A 12434-nucleotide genomic window follows, 5' to 3' on the forward strand; every position below is an offset into this window, starting at 1 on the left:
ATCCTCAGAGAGCAACTTCTCCCAACCATCCAGGAACAGTTTGGTGACGAACAATGCCCTTTTCAGCATTATGGAGCACCTTGCCATAAGGCAAAAGTGATAACTAAGTGGCTCGGGCAACAAAACATTGATATTTTGGGTCCATGGCCAGGAAATTCCCCAGACCTTAATCCCATTGAGAACGTGTGGTCAATCCTCAAGATGTTAGTGGACAAACAAAAACCCACAAATTCTAACAAACTCCAAGCATTTGATTATTCAATAATGGGCTGCCATCAGTCAGGAGGATGTGGCCCAGAAGTTAATTGACACCATGCCAGGGCGGATTGCAGAGGTCTTGAAAAAGAAGGGTCAACACTGCAAATATTGACTCTTTGCATCAACTTCATGTTTTTGTCAATAAAAGCCTTTGACACTTATGAAATGCTTGTAATTATATTTCAGTATTCCATAATAACATCTGACAAAAATATCTAAAGACACTGAAGCAGCAAACTTTGTGGAAATTAACATTTGTGTCATTCTCAAAACTTTTGGCCATGACTGTATGTAAACTTCTGACACACTGGGAATGTGATGAAAGAAATAAAAGCTGAAATCAAATCTCTCTCTACTATTATTCTGACATTTCACATTCTTAAAATTAAGTGGTGATCCTAACTGACCTAAGACAGGGAATTTGACTGAGATTAAATGTCAGGAATTGTGGGAAACTGAGTTTAAATACATTTGGCTAAGGTGTATGTAAACTTCAGACTTCAACTGCAAATGTATCATGAGAATAATTAGCCAGGTAACATCAACATGTTCAAGTTCAAGCCTGATAAATAACAATGTTCAAATGGTCAAAAGCACACACACACACACACACACAAAGCCTGTACTGCCCTCTTGTGATAGAGATGTAAACTAAGCCAGAATTTTCACATGGCTCCTCCTTATAAAAGTTACAGTGCATCTCTTTTAAACTTTCAGCCATATTCACCATGTTGGGTTCTGACGCTGCTGCACCTGCTCTGCAAGCTCTTAAGCCAGGGTTTAATACCCTAAAAGCATTCAGCAGAGCCCCAGGCGCTCTCTCCACACTTGCCTGGGGACCAAACGGAAGAATTTCTAAATCCACCGTCTGGGACATTTCAGTGTTTGTGTTTGAAATGGTCCTCTCAGGACCTCTACAAGCCTGGATGTTGGATAAAATTACATTTGAACTTTCTCTACCAGTTAGTCTACATGGTTAGTCATTATGTAGGAATAAATTCAAAACAATATATCCACAGGAAATTATAATTAATCCACATTTTCAAAGCGCAGGTAGTATGTTCAGATTTCTATCACATGAAGCATGTGCACACAATGTAAATACACCGAACAAAAACATAAACTCAACATGCAACAATATCAACGATTTTACTGAGTTACAGTTCATATAAGGAAATCTGTCAATTGAAAGTAATTCATCAGGCCCTAATCTATGGATTTCACATGACTGTGCATGGGCACAGCCATGGGTGGGCCTGGGAGAGAAGCAAATTCATACTCCTATCTTATTACATCAGTGAATGGGTGGATGGAATGGGAGGTAGTCTTAGCCAATCATATGGCGCAGCTTGGCATTTAACTCCTTTTCCTTTTCAAGTAGGTCGGTGCTGTGGTTTTTATAGGCTTCAAAATCCTATGAAATAATTGTATACAATTGAGCACGATAGAACTTCTAAAGCAGCTCTTTTGCAATATTGCAATGTCAGTTTATCCCAATGATTTATATATACACTAGATGACTAATTAGACGGCGGTGTGTTGAAGACACCGTGCCTCCATCTTGGCACTCCCCCAACATTATAAAAAAAAATATTATTGGAAGCTATAGAAATGCATTTATTCATGTCTACATTCGTTTTTGTCACATGTATTCTATTATAGACACCTTAATGGATACTTTTAAAGTATATTTTATGAGATAAACATAAAATAGAAACAAATTGAAAAACATTTTATTTAAAGTATACATTTAAGAGATGACTAATTGTACTGTCCCCACTACAACAAAAAATACGTAAATATATGTAATTTTGTCCTTCATACATTTAATTGAAATACTGTAGAATTCCATTGATTCCTTGCTATGGAGGACTGGGGAGTGCAATATGGCTGACCGGTGTCTTCAAAGCCTCTCAATCGCCAATACATAGCATTAGCAATCCAGGTTTTATATACATCATTGGTTTTTCCATATTTCAACTAACCTTCGTCAGCTTGTTGCAAGTGTTCACAGACTGATCAAGAGCATGCTGGAGTTCTTTGACTTTCAAATTAGTGTTCACCACAGCTGCCTCTCTTTCAAACCTAAAGCAGAGACATATTTAATATACAGACTGTACATTATACGTGCCACTATTGGACTGCATTTTAAAGGCCCAGTGCAGCCGTTTTTTTTTATCTCAATATCAAATCATTTCTGGGTAAAAATTAAGTACCTTACTGTGATCATTTTCAATCAAAATCATCAAAAAGAACCACAAATACTTCTTAGCAAGAGCAATTTCTCAAGCAAGAATTTTACTAGGACTGTCTGTGAGTGGCATGAGAGGGGAGAGATTTGGAACACTCGTTCTTATTGTTCTATTCATTTGAACTAATTTACCACCTGGTGATGTCACCAAGCAGGCCAAAACTCCACCCCACCAAAACAGCTCTTACACTAAACGGGCATCATCATAATTTTCACAGTATTGTAACTTCATAGTGTGGAAAGATATATATATAAAAAACACAGGCAATCACATTTTTGACTGCACTGGGCCTTTAAACCATTATATACCTTTCTTCTGCAGCAGCCCTGTTTTTTTCCACCTCTTGCCTTTTTGTCTCCAACTGCTGGATTTCCACCTGTTTATCCTTTCAAAAGGCAGAAATATTATGAATTAGATTAACTTCTTCCATGTGTAGTTAAAACTGACATTCTGTAAAAAAAAAAATGATGTTATGCATTACCTGTATTAGTTTCCCCCTTTGCATCGAGAGATCCAAGAATTTGTCTTTTTCCTTGGCCAAGACCTCCATTTTTTTCTGCATCTCTGTCCCTTTCAATGAATCATTTTCTCTTGCTTTTTTAAGCTGTTGATCAAGTTCTGGTCAAGAGACATCAGAAAATTGGTCATATTTGTCATTTAGGACAGATGTTTTGGGAAACAGAATTATACAGCCAAACTCACCTGTGCACATCTCCACTGCATTGCTCAGCTGTCTTTGAGCATCATGCAATTCACCTTGTAAGGACGCCTCCTTAGTATGATGGAGATCCATGAGCCCTTTAAGTTTGGTCTTGAACCCAGTTGTTTTTCCCCTGTTGGGAAAAAATATATACCTTTTGTTATAACACTCCTACATTGAACAATCGGATGAAGTCCGTCTACATTCACTAAATGCAGCCATAAATTTAAATAGAAAAACAAATGGTACATTCTTACTGATATTCATTATCAAGACTTCTATGTTGCTCTGCAAGGTCTCTCAGTTCTTGTGTTAGTTTCAAAACAACTGCTTCTTTGTCTTGTAAGTCTTTAGAGAAAAGTTTCTTGTTTTCTTCCTGAAGTCGTTCATTCTCCTGTTTTAGTTTGGCATTCTGTCTTTTGTACTCGTCCTTGAAATGTATCAGCTCCTGATGGTTGGCTGCCAGATCCATAAACCTTTGCTCTAACTGCATGGATCTCTTCTTTTCCTTGTCAAGTTCGGTCTGTACGTCTGCTCTCAGGTCTTCTAACTCAGAGTTGATCCTCTCCAGAGCCTGACAACGAAGAAGCATGTCGTCTGCTCTTTGTTTCAAAATGCAAATCAAACTCGATTGCTCGTCTATCCTTGACCGCAGCATCCCTGACTCCGTCCTCTCTTCCAGGGAAAGGCCACGCAGTTTCTCCAAAGACTTGTGGACATCGTCCATGTCCTGGAGGAGAAAAATAAGTCATGTGAAATGTACAGTGGGGCAAAAAAGTATTTAGTCAGCCATCAATTGTGCAAGTTCTCCCACTTAAAGAGATGAGAGAGGCCTGTAATTTTCATCATAGGTACACTTCAACTATGACAGACAAAATGAGACAAAAATCCAGAAAATCACATTGTAGGATTTTGAATGAATTTATTTTCAAATTATGGTGGAAAATAAAATAGCCTATATCGTAACAATCTGCGTTTTGGTCTTCATTTAAGGTTAGGCTACCCGTGTGGTTCGCGTTAAGGCTACCTTTAAAATCCCATTTTAAGAAGAATATTGTTTTAATAGGCGTGGTAACTAGTGACGACCATGTCTACTCTACTCTCTGTGGCACATCCAGCCGACCATCCAAGAACCCCAACTACCATGTAGAGTTGCACCACATGCATTTTACACGAACCAAAATGTTATGTTAAGTTTAACCCCCCCCCCCCCAAGCAACCTGGAGCAAGTGAACAGCAGAAAATCAGTCTGTCAGTCAATTAGCTAGCTATACATTATTCATTGCAATGCAATCTTGTTTTAATTCGAAGGAAATAGGAAATTAAACGTATATTCCCATAAGATTGGCCATGCGGACTTCAGATATCCACACACACAGGTGGCTAAATAATGCAAAACAAAGCGTGCTTTACTGCTAATGTTGACGAGTAAGTTAGACGGTTATAACGTTAGCTAGCTAGCTACAGTAGCTTGTATCTAGCAGAGCCGGACGTCGACGTTTCTTGAAATGATAATAACCTGGTAACGTTTCTTACCTGTTTGGTCTCTCTTATCATCTTCCTTAAATCTTTTGGACTTCTGTGGGGTGATGCCATGTCGACTGCCTTTAGAAAAGGGTATACGAGCTTCGAGATGCGTAAATCAGTGTCGTTCACTTAACGCTACTACTTCAACGAGTCTTTTACAACGGGTCTTGTCGGAGAGCCGCAAAGTTTCAGCTGTTGCTACTGGCAACTGTCATTTCTGTTGCCTACCCGAAACCATTTTCTCCCCTCCCATCTTTACATTTCCTCGCACCATTTCTTAGTGAGCGGTGGCACACACCAACATTAATCATGTTTGACCAGAATTGTTACATTTATAATAACGTAGTTGATTTTCTATGTATTTATTTGGCTAATTGGCTTGTGCCAAAAGACATGAGCCACGGAATTATACAGATCGACACAAATGCACAAGGGAAATGGAAAAGGGAATCCTATGTTGCATTGTTCGGAAGTGTTGCAGATGAAACATTAAAACGGTGCGCCGCAGGTGGAATTTCCTCCTCTGCACCACATGATGGGGCTGCTGCGCCTCTCATAAGTGGGTTTGCATGCTACACATCGAAACGTGAGGCCCATCTAAAGTGGCTCGCAAACATGGTCCCAGACCCAATACTTCATTATTTCCGTAACACCAATATTTAAAAGCAATGTATACAAATAGATAGATATCGAGGAGTACAAAAACAATAACATGTATTAGGCTATGCATGATACCCAGCACATCAAAACCTGATTTTTTACGAAAAGGAGCGAAAGTGCAAGGCTTGAGGCACAGTTTATATTTCAAATCAAACCATTTTGGGATATTAAACGACTTATTAGGTGAAACCTTGCTTGTAGACCTAAAGTAGGTGCTTATTAGGCAGTCATTTACAGGATTAAATAGTGATCCAATTTGCAGGCCTATATTTATTGATTAGTCGATTTCATCTCATTTTACAGCTTTTTTTGGGGCATTTATCATGATCTGGGCCTTGAAATGATGATCCTGCCCCAGTGCCCCCCATGTAATTGAGGCGAGCCTTGACCCCGGTGTATTCCCGTACCAACACACCAAGGTCACCCTGAAGCTGAATAACGTTGAGTCCTTTCAGTCAGAACAAAAAATAACATTCAACAATGCTCTGGCAACAACATAACCTATAATTGTTTCGTTTATTTTACTCTTATGACAAATAACTGTCTTATTCATTTTAGACATCATTCACTGGATGTGAAAGATCATGTGAGCATGGTAGAAGAAGAGCAACAGTTGTGTTTCTTATTTGCCTGCTGCTGAGTTAATCAAATAGGCTACTAAATAAATAGTAAATAGACAAACAGTAAATAAATACATGTTTAAGACCTAGGACATACATCTTTCAATTCAGCATTGTAAAAAATAAAGGTTCCGGGGAATTATTTGCGAATGGGCTATTTTAGGCTAACCCATGTTGTTTTGATTTACATCGAGAGTAATTATTATATATGTTTAGACAACAAAATGCTGCGTTATTATTTCACTATTGTTGCCACCATTAGGGCCTACCTAGCTGTCTGATGGACAACGCAATGTCAAATCACGTGTAGATGAGACACCCCAGGCAATGGAATTATGCAGATTCCAGGGCGCGCGGTTTAAGGGTTTTATCAGCAGGGCCGGGGTTGGGGGAGCGACCGTCTCTGGCTTTGTGTACGCCCCTTTTCATCAACTAGCGGGACAAAAAAGAGAGAGGCAAGCAACAGCATCTCAGTCCCTAGAGCACCTCCATCTGCCCGGCTTCATGAGGAGCTGGACGGACCAGCCGGGACCCAGCATCAGAATGTGGAGAGCAGTACTTGCAAAACTTGTTGTTATATTGATTTTCTGTACTTTCCGCTGTCATTCACAAGGTAAGAGTATCCTAAACTCATCACTTCATTGTGAACCTGCTGATAGTTGTTTGTGTAGCCTATATCTGCCCTTGATGAGAAAATGTCAACCACTTGTACATAGACACCAATAACCCCTATCTGGTAGAGTGGCCTGATTTGTAGTTATTGGGGTTGTTATTTGAAGACATATTTTACTCAGCTAAGATGTTGATAGACAAACAATCATCTAATTTGGCTATCTATAAGTCAAAAACAAGCTATTTAGCCATGTTTGTACAATGCTTGGCCAATTTAAAGTGCTAGGCACTAGCGGTTAGAGCATTGGGCCAGTAAGTAACTAAAAGGTCTCTGGTTCGAATACCTAAGCCAACAAGGTGACAAATCTGTTGATGTGCTCTTAAGCAAGACATTTAACCCTATTTTGCTCCAGGGCCACCGTACTACTACGGCTGACCTGTAAAACAACACATTTCACTGCACCTGTTCAGTGTATGTGACAAAACATACATTTATATTTTTATCAAGTGATGTGCACTTTCTATATAAAAAAATCTGAATTTATTTAGTAAAATCTTACCAACTCCTTGGCCAGTTATTTCCCCAGCACTACACATATTTTTTTTTGCAACCAATAAATACACAATTAATTTAATTTAATTTACAATATTTGACTTATTTAACAAAACTATTCCACTCTAAACATTATTAAAGCTTGTATTGAGCACAAAGCCTGCCTCAGACCGATTTGAAGATCTCTCTTGGAGAACTTTTGCCTGAGCTTTGTCGTTGCTAGGTAACAGAAGTGAGCATGTGACTTGCAGACAATCTGTGTGGACTGCAAGCTACTGGTACAAATCTTATTCAGAGGAACTCAACGGCTTGCCTAGTGCAAACCTCTATAGATGATAACTAATTATATAGCCTTAATTCAAGGACCCATTTTCCTTAAAATGTTGTAGAAACTAGTCATACACCTTGTTTGATAGATCTGGAATACTGTTATCTTTGTCTCTTGCATACTAGAGTAGCCTATACCCTACTGCTCAAATTGTAATCTGCTTTCTTTTTGCTCAACCCTTAGTATGTAATCTCCTTAGTGTGAATCAAGCAGCTAATTACGCTGCTGCTGCTGCTGCTGCTGAAAGTGACTATTTCTACCTAAGCAACAACAGGCAAAAGAGTGTATGTAAACTTCAAGGGGAAAGTTCTTACAACCTCACATGGAACCATCCCAGGCTAAATAGGCTGTATGTTTCTTCTTTATTTATTTTTTTATAGCTGCATTGCACTATAAAGGCAACTGTACATTCCAAGGCAATACAAAATAAGAAAGTATGACAAAATAAAAAATTAATAAAAAACACATATCTCAATCAAATGTAATAATTGAAATTATCCAGTGGCATTTTTTAGTCCATAATATAGAAGTTTTCATGTTAGTAATTTGGAGGCTTGTCCCTTAGAAATGAACAATGATGTACCAAAATATTTTGTGTCATCGTAGTTTAAAAAAGACATCGAAGTCAACAGGTAATCAAAGTCGTCTGTTTCAGTATATACCACGTTTTAACTGCATCGACTAGCAACAGGCCTCATGCACATCCTGCATCTTCTGCAGTTTTGCATCATGGCACTTGTTGATCTCCTCAGAAATTTGAGGCAGGAATGGTTGATTTAATTCAGATTTATCCAGCATGCGTTTGAGAGGAAATGACAAAAAGGGGCTTGGAGGACAGGTTACTTTCTCTAATCCATTGAGCCTAATTTCCACTGGGTCCTCCAGGGATAGTGTTCTCATTTTTGCCCTGTCAAAGTTTCTCCAAAGCTGGGGCAGCAGGTAGCCTAGTGGTTAGCGCGTTGGGACAGAAACCCGCAAGGTTGTTGGATTGAATCCCCAAGCCGACAAGGTAAAAATCTGTCATTCTGCCCCTGAACAAGGCAGTTAACCCACTGTTCCCCGGTAGGCCGTCATTGTAAATAAGAATTTGTTCTCAACTGACTTGCCTAGTTAAATAAAGGTTAAATGTAATTTAAAAAAAGCTAATGTGGCTCAACTTGATGATCATTTAATGTGTGACAGACAGTCTTTTGTGGCTTATTATCAAGAGGCTTTAAAAGTGTTGTAAAACGCCTGTGTTGAAATAATGGTTAGTGTGACACACTTGTAGGGTTATTTAATGTTACAATAATAGGTAACAAAATGAACTGGACTTGGTGGCAAGCATTTCGCTACACCCGCAATAACATCTGCTAAATATGTGTATGTGACTGATACAATTTGATTTGATTGTGGCCGTTCAAAACATGTTTTTGCAAGTTAATTGCTTGAATATTGGGGCTAAATGCCTTTCAAACCTCAATCATTTGCCAAACAACCTCGGTCATTCAGGATCTTGTGAAAAACAAGCGTGATTTATTTCGAAAAAATACATACATTAACTAGGATGAACAAGATGTTCAACGTGTCACACATGTGATCTAGTACAGGGGGATATGGGGTTGACTAATTAACATTTCCCCCTACTAACTCAAATAGGTGTTTTCAGTTGCTCACATTCATTGAGCCTAACCTATTATTAGTTAATTTTGTTTCATAGCACTACAAAAAAACACTTGCGGGTTGCTGTTGAAGTTTTACAAGGCACAGAAAACCTTGGCCAGCATGTGCGTGCTAAATCTTAAAGATGCTGCAGCCTTTTCCGGTCTAAATCCATGAGCAACGTTAACGCTGTACTGGAAAGGGGAACAGAAGTTAGCACAGTTGACTCAAACGAAGGGCTAATCCTTTCCCATTATACAGCAGTCTCAACCCAGGTCCCAGACTGTTATGTGATGCATAGGGTGCAAGGTTTAGGCTAACAATGCTCATGTTGTGTTGAGTGACAGTTTGTCAGAGGCAGTGCGAACAAAACCATTTGACCTCCTGCAGAAGTGCAGTGTAACATCTCCATCTCTGTTGCTTTTTTTTCAAATCTAGCCTTACAAATGTGTTAAAACGTTATACAAGTTTTTTTCAAGTTGGAATTAGAAGTACAGCTTCATTCCTCACTCACTATTTCTTGCCTCCTTTTGTACCCATGCCAATACCAAACTCCCTTGGGCTTTTCTCTGTTTTGTGTGTGGCAGCAAGAGCCAAAGTCAGTTGTTCAGCAATTGACTGCATTCTGTTGAATTGATTTCCATATGAAATGGAGCAGGAGCACTTCGCTCTAACAGCATGGACGGATCCAGCGCTCTGCGCTGCCAGCCGTTTTCTAGACACACATTCAGAGAGTGCGAGGGGACGCACAAAAACAAGGCGGTTTTGATGAAAGAGGCTACAACTCTCTCAGGGCCCCCACATGATTGGAAAGAGATGTTTTTGGGACGGGTGGGGGGGGGGGGGGGGATTCAGTTAAACTTGTGTTTTTTGTAGGAAGCTATACTGTATTCTGCTATCCCTCTCCATAGTCCATTTGGCGTGGTGACACTTCCAGTTATGAGGTTGAAGCCCTGCTGGCTCTTCCATTGTGCCATTGTGATTTCACAGTGGGGTCTGAGGCATTGGCAGGCTTCATTCTAATGAAAATTCCTCTGCTGCTCCTCTTTGTTTGGCAGTAGTAGGGCGCCCTTATCTTTCTCTGTGGATAGTGTGGGGTTCTCGCCTGCTGTGGGTTTAAGATGGCTAATTACAAAAGACGTGGTCAGAGAGAGGGACAAAAAGAAAACACCAAACTAAACAAAACAGGCTAAACAAAGACACTAACGAAAAAGTACCAATCCTTAGACACCACATTCTTAAGAGCTTATTTGCATCATATTGGCCACTTTTTCTCTTAACTTTATTTTAAAAGTAATTGACTGACAGAGTCAAATTGCCCCTATTTTGATCATTGTTATTACATTTTGGCTTTAAAAAACAACAACTATTTACCAATTTATTCCTGAAGGAATAGTTAGTCAAATTACTTAAAAAAAAAACTATGGCTGAATGTAAGAGCAGCTCACATTCATTTAAAAGTCCACTTTAGTCTGCCAGTCACCTTTCCCAGAACTGATACTGTCAGGAAACACTGGCTTCATTTGAATGTCTCAGAAGATTGGTTTCCCTTTGGCAAAGGTTGTTGAAAGCTGTTAACCTAATGCATAGCAGACAGGGATTATGAACAGGGATTATGAACATCGCCATTGTTGCTAGGAGGCCTCAGGAGTGTCCTTCCTCTGAACTTGAAGTCCATTGATGCTAGGAGGCCTCAGGAGTGTCCTTCCTCTGAACTTGAAGTCCATTGATGCTTAAAGACACTTTTAATATTTTGCTCTTTTGAAAAATATGTTGGTTTGTTATGTTGATAAGCTGGTGGACATTGATATGCAATCCTACTTGTGGGTCAAGCAACGAGTGAACATGGTTTTATTTGTCTGATATCTACCATACATTGTCAAATATGACATATTCAGTTGAGTTGATCTTATAATGATCATAATGGCATTGAGCATTAGACCACTGAATGTCTGTTCAGGGGTACAGAGATAAACCCAAATGTCTTTCAGTGGTGTCACTGTGCCGCTCCGATACTGTATGCACCGTTTGTCTTACCTGCATGTTACAGATGATGCTGAAACCTCCCGGATCATTTCCTCCCAACAAAGGCACTCTTTGAGCCAATGGGGAAGCAATTTTATCATTAGTAAACTGAGCAGGAAAAAAGCTTGCTTCTCCATTGGCTGCTGAATTAGTTAAATATGAAGCCCCTTTGGCTGGCGTAGTTTAAAACATGTTTGGTGGTGTCGGCTAATTAATCTGAGACCAGACCTCATGATATGAGATGCCCCTCACAAGGCTTTTAGCACAGTCGTGACCCCACAACTCAAGTGGAAGTGAGTCATCTTTGAAGAGCACATTACATGAAAGAGATGATCAACTTCTGACTCGCCTTTAATAAAGTGCCTGCTCGCGCAACATTTGTCAACTGAACGGGCGGAGGTTTTCCAAGTCAATTCGTTACGTTGTATGTCTGTTTGACGAGGAAGGAACATTTCCCTTGGCTTTTGGTGTTTGGTCCAGTACTGGTCATATTGGAAGTGCTCTTTTTTCACCTGTCGGTGGTAAATGCTAGAGGTCGACCGATTATGATTTTTCAACACCGATACCGATTATTGGAGGACCAAAAAAAGCCGATACCGATTAATCGGCTGATTTTTACCATTTATTTGTAATAATGACAATTACAACAATACTGAATGAACACTTATTTTAACTTAATATAATACATCAATAAAATCAATTTAGCCTCAAATAAATAATGAAACATGTTCAATTTGGTTTAGATAATGCAAAAACAAAGTGTTGGAGAAGAAAGTAAAAGTGCAATATGTGCCATGTAAGAAAGCTAACGTTTAAGTTCCTTGCTCAGAACATGAGAACATATGAAAGCTGGTGGTTCCTTTTAACATGAGTCTTCAATATTCCCAGGTAGGAAGTTTTAGATTGTAGTTATTATAGGAATTATAGGACTATTTCTCTCTATACCATTTGTATTTCATTAATCTTTGACTATTGGATGTTCTTTTGGGCACTTTATTATTGCCAGTGTAACAGTATAGCTTCCGTCCCTCTCCTCGCTCCTAACTGGGCTCGAACCAGGAACACATCGACAGCAGCCACCCTCGAAGCAGCGTTACCCATCGCTCCACAAAAGCTGCGGCCCTTGCAGAGCAAGGGGAACAACCACTCCAAGTCTCAGAGCAAGTGACGTTTGAAACGCTATTAGCGCGCACCCTGCTAACTAGCTAGCCATTTCACATCGGTTACACCAGCCTAATCTCGGGAGTTGATAGGCTTG

The 12434-nt window shown here is 39.5% G+C and overlaps 2 protein-coding genes across 7 annotated transcripts in view; one reads left to right on the forward strand and one right to left on the reverse strand.

Annotated features, from left to right (window-relative positions):
- Positions 1 to 1388: 1388 nt before the first annotated feature.
- ccdc89 (coiled-coil domain containing 89) lies at positions 1389 to 5171 on the reverse strand. The gene is made up of 7 exons (XM_021579072.3): positions 4747 to 5171; positions 3468 to 3940; positions 3213 to 3343; positions 2992 to 3128; positions 2819 to 2895; positions 2244 to 2343; positions 1389 to 1672 (listed from the first exon to the last, which is right to left on the reverse strand). The coding sequence occupies exons 1-7, from the start codon at positions 4804 to 4806 to the stop codon at positions 1586 to 1588; spliced, it is 1065 nt and encodes a 354-aa protein (XP_021434747.2). The 5' UTR covers positions 4807 to 5171; the 3' UTR covers positions 1389 to 1585.
- A 1234-nt stretch (positions 5172 to 6405) lies between these two features.
- Positions 6406 to 12434, forward strand: part of lrp2a (low density lipoprotein receptor-related protein 2a) — a 70824-nt gene continuing 64795 nt past the window's right edge. For all 6 annotated transcript variants that reach the window (XM_036958840.2, XM_036958841.2, XM_036958843.2 and 3 more), the window contains exon 1: positions 6406 to 6630. In XM_036958840.2, the coding sequence (XP_036814735.2) occupies positions 6522 to 6630 (109 nt within the window). In that variant the 5' untranslated portion in view covers positions 6406 to 6521. The remainder of the gene's footprint in view (positions 6631 to 12434) is intronic.

This window comes from Oncorhynchus mykiss, chromosome 22 (genome assembly GCF_057628025.1).
Source record: "Oncorhynchus mykiss isolate SJ-2025 chromosome 22, ASM5762802v1, whole genome shotgun sequence".
In the NCBI taxonomy this organism is placed as follows: domain Eukaryota; kingdom Metazoa; phylum Chordata; class Actinopteri; order Salmoniformes; family Salmonidae; genus Oncorhynchus; species Oncorhynchus mykiss.

Bases quoted from the DNA above. Each gene is read 5' to 3' on its own strand.
- ccdc89 (XM_021579072.3), bottom strand. From the start codon at position 4,806: ATGGCATCACCCCACAGAAGTCCAAAAGATTTAAGGAAGATGATAAGA. The intron at 3,941-4,746 runs GTAAGAAACGTT...TTTCTCCTCCAG, and splicing joins TGATAAGAGAGACCAAACAG to GACATGGACGATGTCCACAA. The intron at 2,896-2,991 runs GTAATGCATAAC...GCCTTTTGAAAG, and splicing joins AAAGGGGGAAACTAATACAG to GATAAACAGGTGGAAATCCA.